Raw genomic sequence first — 19,336 nt, 5'->3', positions numbered from 1 at the left:
GATAAATAGGTACCGCTCCGGCGGGAAGGTAAATGGCGTTTCCGTCCGCTGCTCTGGTTCGCCAGAAGCGGCTTAGTCATGCTGGCCACATGACCTGGAAGCTGTGCGCCGGCTCCCTTGGCCAATAAAGCGAGATGAGCGCCACAACCCCAGAGTCGGTCACGACTGGACCTAATGGTCAGGGGTCCCTTTACCTTTATTCCAATCTCCTATGGTTCACCCACTGCTCCAGACACACTGGATTTTGCAGCCACTGTGTCATCACTGAGCTGCTTTGGGTGTCCCCCCCCCCCAAAAAAATCTAGCATTCCTCCCAAGAATGCAGATACCATTCTGTCTTATTTCTCACTGGCCCTACAACAATCATACCTCAGTGCCTGAGCTGGGTTTTAGCATGTATCAAGAACGGGGAAGCTGTGGTCCTCCAGATATTACGGCCAAGGAGGAAATGAGGTGTGGTTCCGCAATATCTGGAGGGCCACAGGTTCCCCTTGCCAGGTATATACGATGTTGCGTATCAAGCGGCCATTTTGAAGAGCACTCCTCGCCCTCTTTCCGGAAACAGATCAATTCCGAGCTAGCAACCTTTTAAAAAAGGCTAAGCAGAAAAGCACTCGCAATAGGAGCTGGGAACTCTTGATCACCACAAATTGTGCAAGAAAACTAAATATTTGGTTTACAGGCCCTCAATGTAACCATTAACTTCTGTTAGGGCTCATAACGGTATTTACAGAGAGCTTAATGGTTGAAAAAATGCAGATTAGGGGGGTCTCAGATCAAACACCATAATGGCCTTGAAGTATATATTTTGAAGTCTTTAGTGTAAACAACGTTTTTTTTTCCTGAGGAGGAATTGGTCTTGGCTTGTAGATAGAGAAATTACTGCTTTTCAGAATTCTCGCTGTCTATAAACCAGCCTGAATAAAAAGTTCTCTGTCATACAGGAACAAATACAGAGCTAGGCAGGGCTTTTATTTTTACACAACTGCATGCCTCTTCCTTTGTATAAAAAAGGCTTGCATCCAGTATTTGTCTCTGCACACAGAATACCAACCACCCCGTTCCACACACCTGTCCCAATTTTCTCCCCAAGAACCAGGAAGCATTCCACACCCACTGAGAATTCTCACTCCTCACTGGGCTGCTTTTCGGAAAGTTCTACCCTCAGAGATTTTTTTTTCCTCCTAAAGGTGTGGGGTTTTTTTGTACTCCCCAAGGCTGCTGATACCTCCCCCTAGGTGATCATATTGATAAGAAAGTTCACCCATCTTTAACGCTATTGCTATTATTGTGAGCCATTTTGAGCTCAACATTGCTGTTGGAAAAGTGGAATACAAATATGAAATCAAATCAGATGGGTGGCTCCCTTTTGGCAACACAGGCAATAACACTCACCGCCTCAACTTTGGAAATACAGTGGTACCTCAGGTTAAGTACTTAATTCGTTCCAGAGGTCTGTTCTTAACCTGAAACTGTTCTTAACCTGAAGCACCACTTTAGCTAATGGGGCCTCCTGCTGCCGCCGCGCCGCCGGAGCACAATTTCTGTTCTCATCCTGAAGCAAAGTTCTTAACCTGAGGTAATATTTCTGGGTTAGCGGAGTCTGTAACCTGAAGCATATGTAACCTGAAGCGTATGTAACCCGAGGTACCACTGTAGAAGGAATGATTCTAAACCAACTAGGTTTTGCGGCAACTTAAATTGTGTCCAATTCCCATCAGCTCCGGTTAGCAAGGTGAGTGGTCACGAATGATGGGAGATGTAGCCCAGCAAGATCTAGAGAACCACAGGTTCCCCACCCATCTTAAAGACTAACAAACCCATTATAGCATACGTTTTTGTGGACTGCAATACACTACATCAGATGCATGAGTATACACACACACACACACACACACACACACACACACACAGTCGTACCTTGGAAGTCGAATGGAATCCATTCCGGAAGTCTATTTGACTTCCAAAATGTTCAAAAACCAAGGTGTGGCTTCTGATTGGCTACAGGAAGCTCCTGCAGCCAATCGGAAGCTGCAGAAGCCACGTGGGACGTTCGGGTTCCAAAGAAAGTTCGCAAACCGGAACACTCACTTCCAGGTTTGCGACATTCGGGAGCCAAAACGTCCGATAACTAAGCTGTTCGAAAACCAAGGTATGACTGTATACACACACAAACAGGGGAAGAATGGTAAACAATGACTTTAGAAGGAAATGAAGTGCAGAAAGTATGAATGGGAACAATTATATTATTAACAGTGAAAATTAAAAAAACACACCTATTGATAACACAGATATTCTGGCATTGGTGAGCCAGCGCATACACACCCCAAAAAAACTTTATATTTTTTTCAGTTCACCAGAGAGAACTATATTAAACAGTTTCACAAGTTTTGATGAAATCATGTTCATAAACAGATGATCACTGTCTTGTACTTTTAGCAAGGGGTGGGGGGAGGAGAGTCAATCATTGTTTTACATATTTCTCCATTCAGATTTTCCCAAAATATCCAGCTTCCAAGCAGTGCCCTGCTCCAAAAAGTAAATGACCTGGGTTTAAAACACTCACCACAGCAATAACAGGAATCAGAACTCCCAGGTTCCCTGCACTGCTAGATGCCTAAGGAAGAAAAAAGAAAGAAGGGGGGGAAGAGGTAGAGATGTCAGAAAAGCTGCAGGGGGGGAAATAGAAATTCCCATAACAATGATAGAAAAGCAACTGCAAGGTCATGAGTAGAGGCTGGCACATGGGCATTCACGGAAGCCGCTGGCTGCTCAATCAGATCTCATTTCCCCTTGTAATGAAATTAGTTACTGGTAGTAAGATCTGTTTAAGCTGCTTTAGCTTCTAAAGCAAACAAAATGGCTTGACCCAGTAAAACAGCACGCCTATGGTTAATGAGACAGCTCTGTCCCAATTAAGAGCATACAAGACAGCCTACATCAAGTCAGCCCAGTACTTTACGGCCGATTCTGACTGCGTTTAGAGCTAATAGCTTCTATTCTGAACAGCTGCAAGAAGCTTCATTTCGCGTCCTACCTTTAGCGCTGGGCCTTTTTCACTTGCCCTCTCACTGGCTCTCTTCCCTTCGAGCCCGAGTTGTACGAACAGTTCCAGCAAGTTCATCAGCAATTCGTCCACAAGGTGTTCATCTTGGATGTTTGCAGCTATGTTTGCGAGGGCATTAATAACAGCTAAGGAACAGTGCCTGGCGGGAAGGGGGGTGACAGAAAAAGGCAGAATCAGTAAGAGAATCAGCCCTTTGATTAAATACAGTGGTACCTACGGTTACGTACGCTTCAGGTTACAGACTCCGCTAACCCAGAAATATTACCTCGGGTTAAGAACTTTGCTTCAAGTTGAGAAGAGAAATTGTGCTCCGGCGGCACGGCAGCAGCAGGAGCCCCCATTAGCTAAAGTGGTGCTTCAGGTTAAGAACAGTTTCAGGCTAAGTATGGATCTCCGGAACGAATTAAGTACTTAACCCGAGGTACCACTGTAGTTCCCATTTTCATCCACAGCAGAAGTGGGAAGAGACAGAGCTCAAGGAAAGCGCTGAGCTAGATGTTCTAATGTTTTAGATGTTATTTTTAATTACCGTATTTTTCGTCCCATAGGACGCTCCGTCCCATAGGACGCACCTAGTTTTTTTGGGGGGGAAATAAAGCTGTCCCCAAAGCTTGTGGGACTGGCCGATGTCTGCCCGAAGCGCGGGGCGCTCTGCTTCGTGCAGCAGGCTGCTAACCGCAGCGTAGGGAGCCCTGCGGGAACTCCCGCAGGGCTCCCCACGCTGCGGATGTCTGCCCGGTGCGCGGGGTGCTCTGCTTCAGGGCGCCCCGCGCGTTGGGCGGCAGGCTGCTATCCGCAGCCTAGGGAGCCCTGCGGGAACTCCCGCGGGCTCCTCAGGCTTGCTGATAGCTTCCTGAAGCCTGGAGAGCGAGAGGGGTCGGTGTGTACCGACCCCTCTTGCTCTCCAAGCTTCGGCGAAAGTCTGTATTCACCCCATAGGACGCACACAGATTTCCCCTTCATTTTTGGAGGGGGAAAAGTGTGTCCTATAGGGCGAAAAATACGGTATACTGTTTTAACTTTTTGTGTTTGTTGCCCTTGGTCCTTTGGGAGGAAGGACAGGCTATAACAAATTTGGATTCATAAGTAAATTATAATAAACAAACAATAATGTTGTAAGAATGAACCATAAGAATACTGTGTATTCACAGATCAGCTAGAATCTGATGCCTTGCCGCAGGGTTAGCCAACATGATGCCCTCCAGATGCTCCTGGACTACAATTCCCATGATCCCTGGCTACGGACCATGCTGGCTGAGGCTAATGGGAATTGTAGTCCAACAACATCTGGAAGGCACCGTATTGGATAAACCTGCTTTACCACATAAAAGTTGCATCCGACTAAGTTATAGTTGGTGTGGAACCGTTAAAATTAATCAATCTCAGTCACATCCATTAATCTCAATGGTCTCCTCTGAGTAGGACTAATAGACGTGTCAGCTGCTAGATAGGAAAATTAAACACCAATGCCTTTGGGAGGAATCCACAGACTTTAATGAGACAATAATGCTTTCTTTTAAAAAAAAAATTCCAATGAGCCAGCAAGCATAATAAAGATTACCTATATCCATGATCCTTGTAGTCTTTCGTCGCAGAGTATACAATTGAGCTAGCTTTAACACTGATCTGCTGAAACAGATTCCATACCTCCTGGTAAATATATTGCTGAATGGAAATAAAACGATAAAATTAGCACCAAGTACAGAAACCTACAAGAACAAAAACCCAAAACCTTCACAAACAGAAAGGCAAATAACTTTGGCACAACTAATTCATTTTGAACACTGTATCAAAACACACACAGAGAGCACTCACAGGAAGCACAAGGTTGTGGGCCAGAGTATGGTCTATTTAATCCCTCATTGCTCTTCACAGAGAGGAGGGACTTGGGGGGATACAGGCCATCAGGTCTGTTCCTAGAGACAAAGGACTCCAAGTCTCCTGCTGCGGCTGGAGCTATTCATGTCCTGAACAGCCAGCGTTCCAAAGACTTTGGGGAGTACAGTGGTGCCTCGCAAGACGAAATTAATCCGTTCCGCGACTCTCTTCGTCTTGCGGTTTTTTCGTCTTGCGAAGCACGGCTATTAGCGGCTTTAAGAAAAAGGAAACAAACTCGCAAGAACTCGCAAGACGTTTCGTCTTGCGAAGCAAGCCCATAGGGAAATTCGTCTTGCGGAACGACTCAAAAAACGGAAAACTCTTTCGTCTTGCACGTTTTTCGTCTTGCGAGGCATTCGTCTTGCGGGGCACCACTGTACTAGACATTGCATTAGCAAACATGAGAGCTCAACCATGTGTCCGTCAAGACGGTGGGAATAAGAGGTGAACGTACTTGCAGGGAAGCTCGCGAGTTCATTGCTTCTCCCTACAAGTGCTGCTCTGCCCCCTGCCCCCCAAAGCCAGGCTCACTTCTACTTTGGCAGCTTAGCTATGGGACTGAACCACTTAAAACTGTTGCAGGGGCAGGGGGATTGCAAGGGGAAATTGGTGTGTAGGGGAAGGAATAAGCACCACTAGAGGGTAAAGGGACCCCTCACCATTAGGTCCAGTCGTGACCAACTCTGGGGTTGCAGCGCTCATCTCGCTTTATTGGCCGAGGGAGCTGGCGTACAGCCATGTGGCCAGCATGACTAAGCCGCTTCTGGCAAACCAGAGCAGTGCACGGAAATCCGTTTACCTTCCTGCCGGAGCAGTACCTATTTATCTACTTGCACTGACATGCTTTTGAACTGCTAGGTTGGCAGGAGCAGGGACCGAGCAAAGGGAGCTCACCCCATCGCAGGGATTCGAACCGCCGACCTTCTGATCAGCAAGTCCTAGGCTCTGTGGTTTAACCCACAGCGCCACCCGCGTCCCTATAAGCACCACTAATTCCCACCAATTCTCTGCAAGGATTACAAAATAACACAGGCTTTTCCTTGGATCACCTAGCTTCTTTCTCCTGACCCGTTATCTGTCCTTCTGTAGCCTACCCCTGGCACCGACACCCAGGTTCCCATCACCCGTTGCCACCCATCACATGCCCATCTGTGTACAATCAAGGTTCAGAAGGCCTCGCCCAGTACCCAATGGGCCCAACCTGCCAAAACAGGGTAGGGAGACAGCTTACAACTCCCATTCTAATTTTTATCCTTTTTGGCATTTGTATGCTGCCCCATAGAGGGACGTGGGTGGCGCTGTGGGTTAAACCACAGAGCCTAGGACTTGCCGATCAGAAGGTCGGCAGTTTGAATCCCCGCAATGGGGTGAGCTCCCTTTGCTCGGTCCCTGTTCCTGCCAACCTAGCAGTTCGAAAGCACATCAAAGTGCAAGTAGATAAATAGGTACCACTCCGGCGGGAATGTAAACGGCGTTTCCGTGCGCTGCTCTGGTTCGCCAGAAGCGGCTTAGTCATGCTGGCCACATGACCCGGAAGCTGTACGCCGGCTCCCTTGGCCAATAAAGCGAGATGAGTGCCGCAAGCCCAGAGTCGGCCACGACTGGACCTAATGGTAAGGGGTCCCTTTACCTTTACTTTTTTATGCTACCCCATAACATAAAATGTTCTCTGGGTGGCTTGCAGTAAGTAAGTAAAACACAATTTACATTAATTAATGAATTGATTTCATAAAATTTAGGCACCTCTTGACTGTAAGAGAACTCACAAGTGGTTTACAAAAAGATAAATACAAAACGGGACATAAAATCAAAAGCTACATAAAAACATAGTTCTAATCCGAAAAGCCCCATTGAAATTAATGAACCTAACTATCTTAGGTCTGTTAATTTCAATTGGTCTACACTGACTAGGAGTTAGTTGGATATGACTCCCTTTTACAATATCTCTGGTGGGTGAGAAGAGAGATCATGTTCAGAAAGAAGCTACACAGACAAAGCACACAAAATATATGCAGCTGCAGCATTTGTAAAACAGGGTTTTGTGAGCTTTTAGTCACAAAGGACATTGCACCCCCAGGGCAACAGACTACAGGCTCTGTCACGCTTTTGCAATTTTCGGGTGTGATTCAGTCACCCACTAGCAAATTCAGGTTGTGCAATTATAGTGGATCTGGTGCTCTTGAACAGCAAACTCACTTCCCCCCCCAAAAAAAATGCACTAGAGAGGGTGGGGTAACACTGGCTTTGATGCAACATCATCTAATCTCCCCACAAATGTGAACGAATGCTCCTTAAATAGCCAACGTCATCTAGTCTCCTTGCAAATAAATCGGGATGAATGCTCAACCAACAGGCTACCCAGAAGCATCCATGCATCAGCTGCCATTGACAGCTCCCCAGCCAGTTCGTATCTTCTTACATTTCCAGTGATAACTAAGCATCCCAGTTGGTCAATGATGAGCACATCGAGAGGAGAAGGCGGCTGGCAGAACTTCTGCTGCAGGATCTGAAGAATCGGCTCCATCACCTTTGGCGTGTCCCTCAGGGCTACTGCAATGTGCCCCAATGCACGTATTGTGTGGTCTGGAATCAGATGGGCCTCCCTAAAACAGACCAATAAAAAATGTGTTTGCATCCCTGTAAGAAATGCATGTCTCCTCCCCCTACTGGTGATCTAAAGAGGCAAATTAAGGAAGAAAAAAATAAATGCCTAACGATGAAGTTATTATGCCTGACGTGCACAAGTTGCAGATCTCTTGCAGAAGCTCGTAAGATGTGCCAGATTCAGTTCATCAGGCTTTACAAAGACACAGGCGCATGTGTAAGAAATTTCTGCACCTTTTAAGGCAATGCTAGGGGAAAGGAGTAGCCAAATTGCACAAAAACAACTTACTTGTCACTCTCCTGCGAGATGTACAGGCGGTTTGACAAACTAGCTAAGAAGGCTTCAACAATTACCGAGTCTATCGTCAGCCCAGCTTTCAGACACCTGCAAGAAGCGGTGAACATAAGCCAGAATGTATTTGGGGTGTAATAAAACAGAAAAGTGGACCCCATTTAACGCCAAAGTCTGGCCCCCTCCCCGCAAATTAGCAGGCCCAAATAACTCTCTCAAAATCTATACTTCACTTATTATTATTTATTAATTAATTAACAACAACAACAATTTATTATTTATACCCCGCCCATCTGGCTGGGTTTCCCCAGCCACTCTTCACAACAGAATCTGCTTTCTGACCATGTCTGGAAGACAAATCTATGTCTAAAACCCAGTTCATACCTGCAGATGTTATCGATTGCAATATCCCGCAGCTGTTCATACATGGAGGTCTGACTCTTCTTGCCAGACATTACACTTACAGTGGACTCAGCATGCTCATTTGTTATGCTGATCTTGATGTCATTGCCTCCTAACAGAACAACAACAACAAAAGGATACAAGAAAATGCTTTAATGGAGCTTTGGTGTGTGTCTGTAGAACGGCGACTTCCGAGTTAATTGTGAAAGGCAGCTATGGATCGAAAGGTTTCCCTAAGCCAGCAGTTCCCAAACTTTTTCCCCCCTCCTTGAAAACGACTGAGCGTCTTGGCAGACCACTGACTGATCTTTCTGCTTGTTGTAGCAACCGTAACGCACTGTGCTAGATGCTGTCAAGTTTCTAATTCTATTTTAATTGCTTCTTATTTTTCTCCTATATCATAGAATTGTAGAGTCGGATGGAGCCATTAGTCATGTAGTCCAACCCTTTGCAATGAAGGAATCTTTTGCCCAACGTGGGGTTCGAACCCACATCCCTGAGATTAAGAGTCTCGTGCTCTATTGACTGAGCTATCCCAGAGGATTGCATATACAGTGGTACCTCGGGTTACATATGCTTCAGGTTACATACGCTTCAGGTTACAGACTCCGCTAACCCAGAAAGTGCTTCAGGTTAAGAACTTTGCTTCAGGATGAGAACAAAAATCACGCTCCGGCGGCATGGCGGCAGCGGGAGGCCCCATTAGCTAAAGTAGTGCTTCAGGTAAAGAACAGTTTCAGGTTAAGTACGGACCTCCGGAACAAATTAAGTACTTAACCCGAGGTACCACTGTATTGTGCTTTATTTTAAGAATATATACAGTGGTACCTCGGGATGCGAACGGGATCCATTATAGAGTCCCGTTCGCATCCCGAACAGAACGTAAGATGCAACTGCGTGTCTGCGCGGGTCGCGTTTCGCCGCTTTCGCGCATGCGCGTGACGTCATTTTGACCGTCTGCGCATGCAACGAAACCCGGAAGTAACGTGCTCCATTACTTCCGGGTCGCCATGGAGAGCAACCCGAAAATACTTATCCTGAAGCGTATTTATCCCGAGGTATGACTGTATATCAAGGGACGTGGGTGGCGCTGTGGGTTAAACCACAGAGCCTAGGACTTGCAGATCAGAAGGTCGGTGGTTCGAATCCCCGCAACGGGGTGAGCTCCCATTGCTCAGTCCCTGCTTCTGCCAACCTAGCAGTTCAAAAGCACGTCAAAGTGCAAGTAGATAAATAGGTACCGCTCCGGCGGGAAGGTAGACGGTGTTTCTGTGCGCTGCTCTGGTTTGCCAGAAGCGGCTTAGTCATGCTGGCCACATGACCCGGAAGCTGTATGCCGGCTCCCTCGGCCAATAAAGCGAGATGAGGGCCGCAACCCCAGAGTCGGCCACGACTGGACCTAATGGTCAGGGGTCCCTTTACCTTTACCTATGACTGTATATTAAAAGAAGCAATGGAAATACAGTTAAAATTATGACGAATGTTTAATGCAATTCATGTGCGGCCTCCCATCTTCAAACACACATCTATTCCTCTTGCATTGCTGGGGGTTGGACCAGATGATTCTCAGGCTCCCTTCCAATTCTATGATCCAAAAATGGTGGACCACCTGCCACAGACCACAGTTTAGGAGCCCCTGCCCTAAGTACATAGCTCATGTGGCTAGGGATGGGATCCCCACAGTTGCACCCTTAAGGACTTCCCCTGGTGCAACAAAGCCTCTCCACCTCTCTCTCCTGAGCTCACTGTTTCCTTCCCCATGGGGTAGTGAGGGTGGTTCCGTCCCCCAAAAGCACGTAGAGCTGAAGGAGGAAGCTGGAAGACCAACATTCCTTCCCACTTCCTCTTTCAGCTGTTATGTGCATCTGAAGGTTCAGACTGGGACTTGAGCAGCTGAACAGAGTCAGAGCAACCAAGATGGTAGGGTAGGGTATCTGGGAGGGTATCTGGGAGACTGAGGGGAGGAAAATGGAAGAAACAGAGGGCGAGGCAGGGGGAACAGTGAGGAGCTGCAGGAATCAGGAGGAGAAGAGAATGGAGAGAGAGGGAGGGAGAAAGAGAGAGGCCTAATGAAAAGGATCCTCTTGAAACTGCATGATTGGCGGGGGGGGGGAGATGTTTCCCCCCCCCCTCAAACACCAGTAAAAAACACAAATCAGATGCTTTCCAGCACTGCCGTGGCACCAAAAACATCAGAACAGAGCTATGAATCCTCAGGGTTGTGTTTTTTTAAAGAAGGGAGTCCCACAAGCCACTATCAAATCAAAGTGCCTTTGTGCCCACAGATATGTTCAGAGATAGAATAATCACAAATAATTACAAAACCACCAGTCAATGTAAAATTAACCAAGATCCATGCCTCGGCTCTATGTCTGTGGTGCCAGCAAGCACTGGACCTGTGATTTTTACTTTGTGATCTACCAAATGAAGATTTAACTTCTTTGTGGGGTGTGTTTTTTTGCAGACCCCTTGCAAATTTAAGCAGATGTGCTAATTCTCCTGGATCCAACCTTTATCCAAACCTTACAGAAAAGCCTCTGTGTTAAAAATAAAAATATTTTTTCCGGGGGTGGGGAGAACAGAAACGGTGGTGGTGCCCAGAAAACTCTCTCAGCGTTCCAAATGTTCCCATGGGCTCAAAAAGGTTGGCAACCCTTGGGATAGAGGGTTTTGAAGGAGAACCGAAGGCACTCAAGTTAAAAAATCCCAGCTCAGTCGTGAAGTGGGCCAGCCACCACCTCTCACATTAACTTTTCCCGCACAGTTTCTGCAAGGACAAATGGGAAGAGGGAACGCCATATATGCCGCCAGTTCCGTGAATAAAAGGCAGGATAAAAACGCAGTTAGGATATTCATCAATATAACTTAGACTAGCACTACCAAGACATGTCACAATAAAAAGAGAGGCAGACAGACACAACGAATTAGATCAGCTTATCACAGAAGAGGCCATACAGCGATAAAAAAAAACACCACAATACCAGTATTATATTGGTTGTGGTACTTGTAAAGTTTCACCAGGACTGGAGAAGGGATCACGAGAAAATCTCTCAAGGATGGAGTGACCGAGTGAACCACCACAGGAAAACGCTCACACAAGCGGCCTAGACCCTAAGAGAAAGATATTTGTATTATTTAGTTAATCGTTCAGTTTAGAGTTATTCGTTCAGTTTATATCCCACCCTTCCTCCCAGAGGAGCCCAGCAACAATAATACAGTGGTACCTCGGGTTACATACTCTTCAGGTTACATACGCTTCAGGTTACAGACTCCGCCAACCCAGAAATAGTACCTCGGGTTAAGAACTTTGCTTCAGGATGAGAACAGAAATCGTGCTCCAGCGGCACGGCGGCAGCAGGAGGCCCCATTAGCTAAAGTGGTGCTTCAGGTTAAGAACAGTTTCAGGTTAAGAACGGACCTCCGGAACGAATTAAGTACTTAACCCGAGGTACCACTGTAATTTTAGAATCCTAAGAATGGTCCCCTCAGCTAGTGATTTCGGGGTTGCCATGAACAATATTTTTCACTCAACAAATGCTTGGGTGAACAGGTATTTTCTTTAAAAAATTCATTCTAGAAGTCAATAATGGGGCACCTTGCCAAGGAGGGCACTCCACAAACAGGGCATCACTACCAAGAAGGCCCTGTCACTGGTCGGCACCAAGCAGGCAGCCTGCAGTGGTGGCACACCCAAGGCATCAAATTCTGATAGTAGCATCTAAGATACAGTGCTATCTCGGTACTTGAATGGCTTGGCTCCCGAACAAATGGGCTCCTAAACGCCGCAACCCCGGAAGTGTTCCAGTTTGCGAACATTTTTCAGACGCCGAACATCCAATGCGGTTTCTGCTTGAGTGCAGGAAGCTCCTGCAGCCAATAGGAAGCCACGCCTTTGTTTTCGAACGGTTTCAGGAGTTGAACGGACTCCCAGAACGGATTATGTTCGAGAACCAAGGTACCACTGTATTGGGGAAGGCACTCTTTTAGGTACCTGGGTCCCAAGCCATTTTGGGTTTCATACGCTAGTACTAACACCTTAAATTATGCCTTGACAGCTCACGGCTTTATCAAATGCTGTTTAATCGTTAACATTTCTAAGTGGTGTCTAATATCGCACAGCGGAAGGCGGCGTGCAACCATGTGACACTGACAAATGTGTGCAAAATTCCGCACATCTTATCCCTGACCTTAAAAGTGAGGATCACTGCAATGCAGGGGCACTATAAAGATACATCATTATGTACAGAAGAATCTCAGCACAGTACCACCACTGAATAATTTATCTGGGAGGAGTTTGGCTATTGTTGTCTGAACCAGTCCAGTGTCTATACCAGGGATGGGGAACCTAGGACCCTCCAGATGCTGTTGGAAAACAACTCCCATCATCCCTGACCATTGGGCATGTGGTATGGGGGGTGATGGGAACTGTAGTTTCAGTAACGTGTGGGAGGGCCACAAGTTCCCAATCATGGTAGTGGAAATAGAGCTTACACCACACTTACATAATCATTTCAAAATTACTAGCATACCTGTAAGCAGCAAATCAGAAGAGGCAAGTGAGCAATGATTACTTTGCTGGAAGTCTTGGACTGCAGTTTCTCCGACAGTTTAATGCACAGGTTTTCTGCCCCTTATTTGCAAAAGAACAAAAGGATATAAAAGCATGCTTGGCCATCTAAGAATAGTTTTTTCCTTTTCTTTTCTTTTGACAGTTACGACTTTTATGAAGTCCGCATGGAAGAATGAATGATTAATTACTAGCTTTCTCTTGGGGGAAAAGGCCAACTGACTTGCGTGTTTCAAAAGACACCCAAGGAGGCTTTCAGGCAAACTGGGGGAAAGTGCTAGATAATGAATTTTGTGGAAATTTCCCACCAGGCAGTAACGCCCCTCCACCCGCCAAAACTTAGATTAAAAGCTCTTTACAAAATGTCATGCAGGGTTGGGGGGGGGTTGCGGGGGGGGGGGTAAATGCAGCCTACCAAAAATAGCGCAAGCTACTTTGCCAGAAACTTTTAAAATATATTTTTTAAAGAAATATGCTTCAAGACACCTTGCTCATCCTTCACAGCCCACACCATGAGATCCACACAAGCAGCGTTAGCTTGGCAACGTAGCTTCAGAGGGTTCAGCTCATTGTGTAATCTGTCTACGTCGTGAAGGAGTTTCTGGAGCTCCGACTGGCTGCTGTTGAACTGTTCCAGCACAAAATCATGAATTTCCTTCACAAACGAGGTTGGGAGATCTGAAAAGGTAAAGAGAGGGGAGGGGGGAGATTAGATTCTTACAGTGGTCACCTCTAAACTGAAAGGAGGAACAAAAGCTAAAAACTGGTGAAACACGACAGCACTTTTCTAAAACAAACTTATTTCAAAGTGTAAGGCACCAGTCAATTCATAGGCTCGCTACCTAGTCTATTCCTGAGGACTTCAACCATGAGTAGGCAAACTAAGGCCCGGGGGCCGGATCCGGCTGAATTGCCTTCTAAATCCGGCCCGTGGGCAGTCTGGGAATCAGCATGTTTTTACACGAGTAGAATGTGTGCTTTTATTTAAAATGCATCTCTGAGTTATTTGTGGGACATAGGAATTTGTTCATTCCCCCCCCCAAAAAAATATAGTCCAGCCCCCCCACAAGATCTGAGGGACAGTGGACTGGCCCCCTGCTGAAAAATTTTACTGACCCCTTACTTAAACTATTCCTTTCTGCACCATCATTCACCCTAAAGACATTTGCATGCTATAAAGCAGCAATTCTCAAGAGTTTTGAAGCCTAAGAAAAATGGAAAGAGAAAAATTGAAGGAATTAATAGAACAGGGTGGCAAACCTGTAGTCCTCCTAAAATTGTGGACTACAACTCATATTAGCCCTGACCACTGGCCATGCTGGGAGTGTAACAACATCTAGAATGCCACAACTTCCCTTTCCCTGGGACAGAGATTAGTACTGAATGATGAGGACTGAAGTTAACTGACAAGAAATAGTATAGAGAATAAGAACTAAAGGAAAGGCTTTGTGGAAAAGTGTATTATTTAAAAGTCTTAAACATAAAGACAAATAAGCATATACACACTTAGAAGGACTACCATAAGGCACCAGAGGTTTTTATATAAAGCAGCAAAGTTATTTTTAGCTTACAGTAATATATTTTGAATGATAGTAATTTAATTTTTAGATATTTAGAGCACTGGAGATACTTGGCTTGGCAGGGCCTGGTTCACACGTCATGCTACGTCAAACTATAGTTCATCACAAACTCCGCCTCCTTTGCTTGTTCTGCTCTGCTATGCTAAGCCATGGTTAGGCTCAACATGTAGTCTGAACCTGAACTCATGGCTTAGTTCCTCATTATGTCCAAATTCAGGGAACTAAGGCTTAATTAAACTGTGGTTCAGGACACCAGCTTTATTCTGGATTTTTCTAACAAACTACATTTGAAACTAAGGGTGGGGAGCATGTGCCCCACCAGATATTGTTGGTCTTCAACTAACAACAGTCCAATATGGCTTAGCTGATGGTCAAGGATGACACAAGCTGGAGTTCAGCAAAATTTGGAGGGCCATATCCACCCTGGTTTAAACAATCCCCAGTTTCCTAAGTTTAGGTATAGTAGGAAACTGAAGTTTGTTTAAAAGTTGAACCACAGGTTTTCTGACCTCCTCCTCGCAGCTGCACAAGAAGAAAAGGGAAACTGTGTGAGTCCAGTTCATTCACACAGCTGGTTACATTTAAGCCGGTCCACAATGTCAAGCATGAAACTCATATACTTGCAATTCTCTTTCGTCACCAAGGGTAAAAGCTTATCAATTCAAATATCACCTTTCATATAGTACAACGTGTCTCTCAGCATCTTGAACTGGGCAACATAAAGTGGATCACTGAACATTTTGTAGAACAAATCTGCATGGGGATTTTCCTATAAAATGGAAAGAGAGTTGTAGTTACGTACAGCCAATTTGAAAAATCATCTGGAGAGCAATATTGGAACACCAAAAGCTTTCTTCCAGGATTAATCTCTGTAGAATGATTGAGTTTCCTCTTCCCTCCTCCCTTCATCTTCCTTGAGCTTTTACTGAGCAGCTTAGGGCAAAGACCTGCCCCCACCCCAATTCTTTATAAAGCACCACATATATGGCTGATACCAGTGATTTTTTTCTTTAAAAATGTTTAGGCGTACTCTTGTTTTGACTCAAGAAAAATCACCATTTTATGGTTCAAATCGGGGAAAATAAATACAGTAAATGGACAAAAGTACAGAGATTCACAAAATGTTTAGGGGTATGCGTACTCCTGTGTTCCACCACAAAAAAAAAGCACCGGCTGATACTATAAATAATTTACAACAATTATACAGTTGAAACATAAGTAAGCCTATGAATGACCATCACATATATTGCTTTCTGAACAGATTTTACTATTTATATATATTAAAAAAGAATTAAATGAGGCATAAATTAATCATGTAACCTATGCTAATCTATAGAGTTCAAACATTACTTCTACATTGCTAATACTATAGATAACCTCAAATTTTTAGAAGTCCCCCCCCCCCATATGTTTGTTAATAATATGCGTGGAAAATCCTCGGTAGGCATTAAGCTTTTGATTAAACTCTAAGAACCAGGCCCGTCCAATTCACAATATCAAGCAGCAAACTAAGTTCTTTTAAAAATAATAATGTGGTGAAGAAGTTAACATACCTCAATAACCTCAGAGACAACGGCATCTAAGTTTCGGAGGACTGAATCCCCAACAATCTGCTTTACCTACATGCACAGAAACAAAGCCAGACATTCTTTCAGTGTTATTAAAAGTGTTTCTTTCTTCAACCCACAAATTAGGCCCTAGCGCATTCTGGCTCAAAGAGGCATGCTAGCAACATTGCTATTTTTTAGACCAGCCTCTGCCAACCTGGTGGGGCGCGGGGGGCGCTGTGGGTTAAACCGCAGAGCCTAGGACTTGCCGATCAGAAGGTCGGCGGTTCAAATCCCCGCGACGGGGTGAGCTCCCGTGGCTCAGTCCCTGCTCCTGCCAACCTAGCAGTTCGAAAGCATGTCAAAGTGCAAGTAGATAAATAGGTACCGCTCCAGTGGGAAGGTAAATGGCGTTTCTGTGTGCTGTTCTGGTTCGCCAGAAGCGGCTTAGTCATGCTGGCCACATGACCCGGAAGCTGTACGTCGGCTCCCTCGGCCAATAAAGCGAGATGAGCGCCGCAACCCCAGAGTCGGTCATGACTGGACCTAATGGTCAGGGGTCCCTTTACCTTTTTACCTGCCAACCTGGCACCTCCAGATGTTTCGAACTACAGCTCCCATCAGCCCCAGCCAGCACAGCTGATAGGACCTGTAGTCCCAAACATCTTGGAGGGCAGCAGGCTACTGAAGGCTGGCCTAAGTGCCTCATGACATACCATGTTCAGCAGCTGTCGGAGCATTTCCAGTGGAATGTTAAACTCCTTGTTGCTGATGCCGTTAAAGAGAGGCGAGACCGAGAAGCTGGAACTGATTGTAGAGAAGTAATAATCGGGATCTAACGCACTCCCATCAGGTAGGTAGGACCCTGTTTATTTTTTTTAAAGGTGGAGGGAGAAGAGGCAGAAAACATTGGAGTTATTCTTTAATTACTGCTTTGCCTATGCCGTCTGTAGCCCATTCATCAAAAGAACACAGAAAACAAATCACATTTGAGGCTAAAAAGTCCACAGGGCTATGCTAGTTCCACTGATTTACAGCATTTTCATTGGGGGGAAATGTTATTTATATCCATTCAGGAATAGCTTTCTAAAAAACACCTCAAAGAGACTGAATCAAAGCATCAACAATAAAAAATAAATAATTTCATATATGCATGCTATATATATACACACATTCCAAAACAAATTCAGAATACAAAGGAAAAGACGATGAGATGAAGAACACCCTAGACAGTATCTGCATGATCTCTAGCTGTAAAGGGGTATTAACAAACTAACTTACTGGCCTTCAACCAGTGCATAGTTTCTAGTCAATTGGGCGCAGGTGGTGCTGTGATCTAAACCACTGAGCCGCTTGGGCTTGCTGATCAAAGGTCAGCAGTTCGAATCCCCGCGACGGAGTGAGCTCCCGTTGCTCCGTCCCAGTTCCTGCCAATCTAGCAGCTTGAAAGCACGCCAGTGCAAGTAGATAAATAGGTACCGCTGCAGCGGGGAGGTAAACGGCATTTTCGTACGCTCTGGTTTCCATCACGGTGTTCCGTTGTGCCAGAAGCGGTTTAGCTTTGATGGCCACATGACCTGGAAAGCTGTCTGTGGGCAAACGCCAGCTCCCTCGGCCTGAAAGCGAGATGAGCACCGCAACCCCATAGTTGCCCTTGACTGGACTTAACTGTCCAGGGGTCATTTACCTTTACCTTTTACCTTTCTAGTCAATTCTAATCTAGAATTTTTTTGGGGGGGGGCACCGACACAGCAGTCTGTGTGTGTGTGTGCTGACAGGTGCTAACCTTGAAAAGGTAGGACACGTTAATTGTGGTTTCTCTGCATCAGATGATCATCTTGGAAACTCCATGAAAAATGGAAGTGGAAGCACTGTAAGAGTAGTGGGCCCTCTGTTAGTTTTTAGGCTTTGGGGAAATGCCCAACTTTGCCACTCTCTGGAGCCAGCCCTGGCTTCAGTGGAAGAGTTTAGTGTGCATCCACAGTGGGTTGTATTCCAACCTAAAGAGGCTAATGCCATTCTATGTTTGCTTGGGTTTCTTTTTGAAGTGAAAGAGAGATGCAGATAGACAACAAAAGAGGGAGTAAATAGATGCAAAGAGCACAGAGTTCATTTATCTTTAATAGCTGCACAGAAAAAAAGGGTATCAGGTATGGTTTTTTCACCATGGCATGAGAAAACTGCACATTTTTTTTTTATTTTGCAACTGTAAAAGGAAATTCAAGATCCCTCCTTTCTCATTAGGCATTTTAGCAAAGCTGAACACAATCTGTTTTTGTTTTAAGATTAGTCTGGTTAATCTTCTAAATTACGTGTTAGCTGGTACAACAAAGCTCTTTGCAGCTAAAAACATGGGAAGCAACAAAAGGTTATAGCCTACCCTTAAAACCAAAAGAATGCTGAGAAAAAGCAGCTCACAGTCCAACCCCATCTTTCCGTACTTAGAAGTCCCGATGATTTCAAGGAAACTTCCTTAGAGGTAAATAAACTTTGGACTGCTGCTGTGCAATCTAAGTCTATGCATGCTTACTTGGAAGTAACTCCCGCTGAATTCACAGGTGCTTCCTCCCAAATAAATGTGTATAGGATTAGTCTAAACACCTGCCTTGCTCCACCCTCTAGTCTCTGCTTCTCAATTTGTATTGTATTATTTTATGTACTGTGGCTTGCCGTTGTTTGATTGATTATAGTTTAGAAATTATTTATTGTAACTGTTGAATGGACTCTGTTTAATTTTTATATGGTGATATTATTATTATTTTATACTCTCCTAATGATTGTTGAATGTTACTTTTTTGATGTAGGTTGCTTATTTTAAACTTATGTTTTGTGTTGTTTTTATGATGTTAGCCGTTCTGAGCTCGGCCTCGGCCTTGGCCAGGGAGGGCAGGACACAAATAAAATTATTATTATTATTATTATTATTATTATCCCTAACCTAGCAATTCCAATGGACAGTGACGATGGTGAAATTTATTATTATTTATTTATTTTACTACCATCGTTTACTACAAGGTCTTGGGGATTTGTATATTACTTTTACTTCTACACTATATAGGCACTGGCTTTCCTCCTGAACACAGTGGTACCTCTGGTTACGTACTTAATTCGTTCCAGAGGTCCGTTCTTAACCTGAAACTGTTCTTAACCTGAAGCAGCACTTTAGCTAATGGGGCCTCCCGCTGCTGCCGCGCCACCGGAGCACGATTTCTGTTCTCATCCTGAAGCAAAGTTCTTAACCGGAGGTACTATTTCTGGGTTAGCGGAGTCTGTAACCTGAAGCGTATGTGACCCGAGGTACCACTGTACAGAGAGGGACAAGCTGTTTCAGACACCTCAAATGTATGCCCTCCACCGGCCCAACAGCAGGCTGCACAACTGGGTGCAGGCACCTTAGAA

At 45.1% G+C, this 19,336-nt stretch overlaps 1 protein-coding gene and 1 long non-coding RNA gene across 2 annotated transcripts in view; one reads left to right on the top strand and one right to left on the bottom strand.

Annotated features, from left to right (window-relative positions):
* The window catches only part of LOC308465439, a 272,654-nt gene that overhangs the window by 208,459 nt on the left and 44,859 nt on the right, over nucleotides 1–19,336 (top strand). The gene's annotated exons all lie outside the window — the stretch shown is intronic.
* The window catches only part of PI4KA (phosphatidylinositol 4-kinase alpha), a 100,875-nt gene that overhangs the window by 59,858 nt on the left and 21,681 nt on the right, over nucleotides 1–19,336 (bottom strand). The window contains exons 8-19 of the mRNA XM_080985010.1: nucleotides 16,654–16,802; nucleotides 15,944–16,009; nucleotides 15,063–15,159; nucleotides 13,297–13,488; nucleotides 12,773–12,873; nucleotides 11,225–11,354; nucleotides 8,226–8,355; nucleotides 7,839–7,934; nucleotides 7,365–7,548; nucleotides 4,629–4,732; nucleotides 3,038–3,206; nucleotides 2,567–2,617 (exon numbers count right to left, since the gene is read on the bottom strand). Of these exons, the coding sequence (XP_080841136.1) occupies nucleotides 2,567–2,617; nucleotides 3,038–3,206; nucleotides 4,629–4,732; nucleotides 7,365–7,548; nucleotides 7,839–7,934; nucleotides 8,226–8,355; nucleotides 11,225–11,354; nucleotides 12,773–12,873; nucleotides 13,297–13,488; nucleotides 15,063–15,159; nucleotides 15,944–16,009; nucleotides 16,654–16,802 (1,469 nt within the window). The remainder of the gene's footprint in view (nucleotides 1–2,566; nucleotides 2,618–3,037; nucleotides 3,207–4,628; nucleotides 4,733–7,364; nucleotides 7,549–7,838; nucleotides 7,935–8,225; nucleotides 8,356–11,224; nucleotides 11,355–12,772; nucleotides 12,874–13,296; nucleotides 13,489–15,062; nucleotides 15,160–15,943; nucleotides 16,010–16,653; nucleotides 16,803–19,336) is intronic.

Source organism: Podarcis pityusensis (assembly GCF_964106645.2).
Source record: "Podarcis pityusensis genome assembly, chromosome: 16".
Taxonomy (NCBI): domain Eukaryota; kingdom Metazoa; phylum Chordata; class Lepidosauria; order Squamata; family Lacertidae; genus Podarcis; species Podarcis pityusensis.
This window is presented reverse-complemented; position numbering and strand designations above follow the sequence as displayed.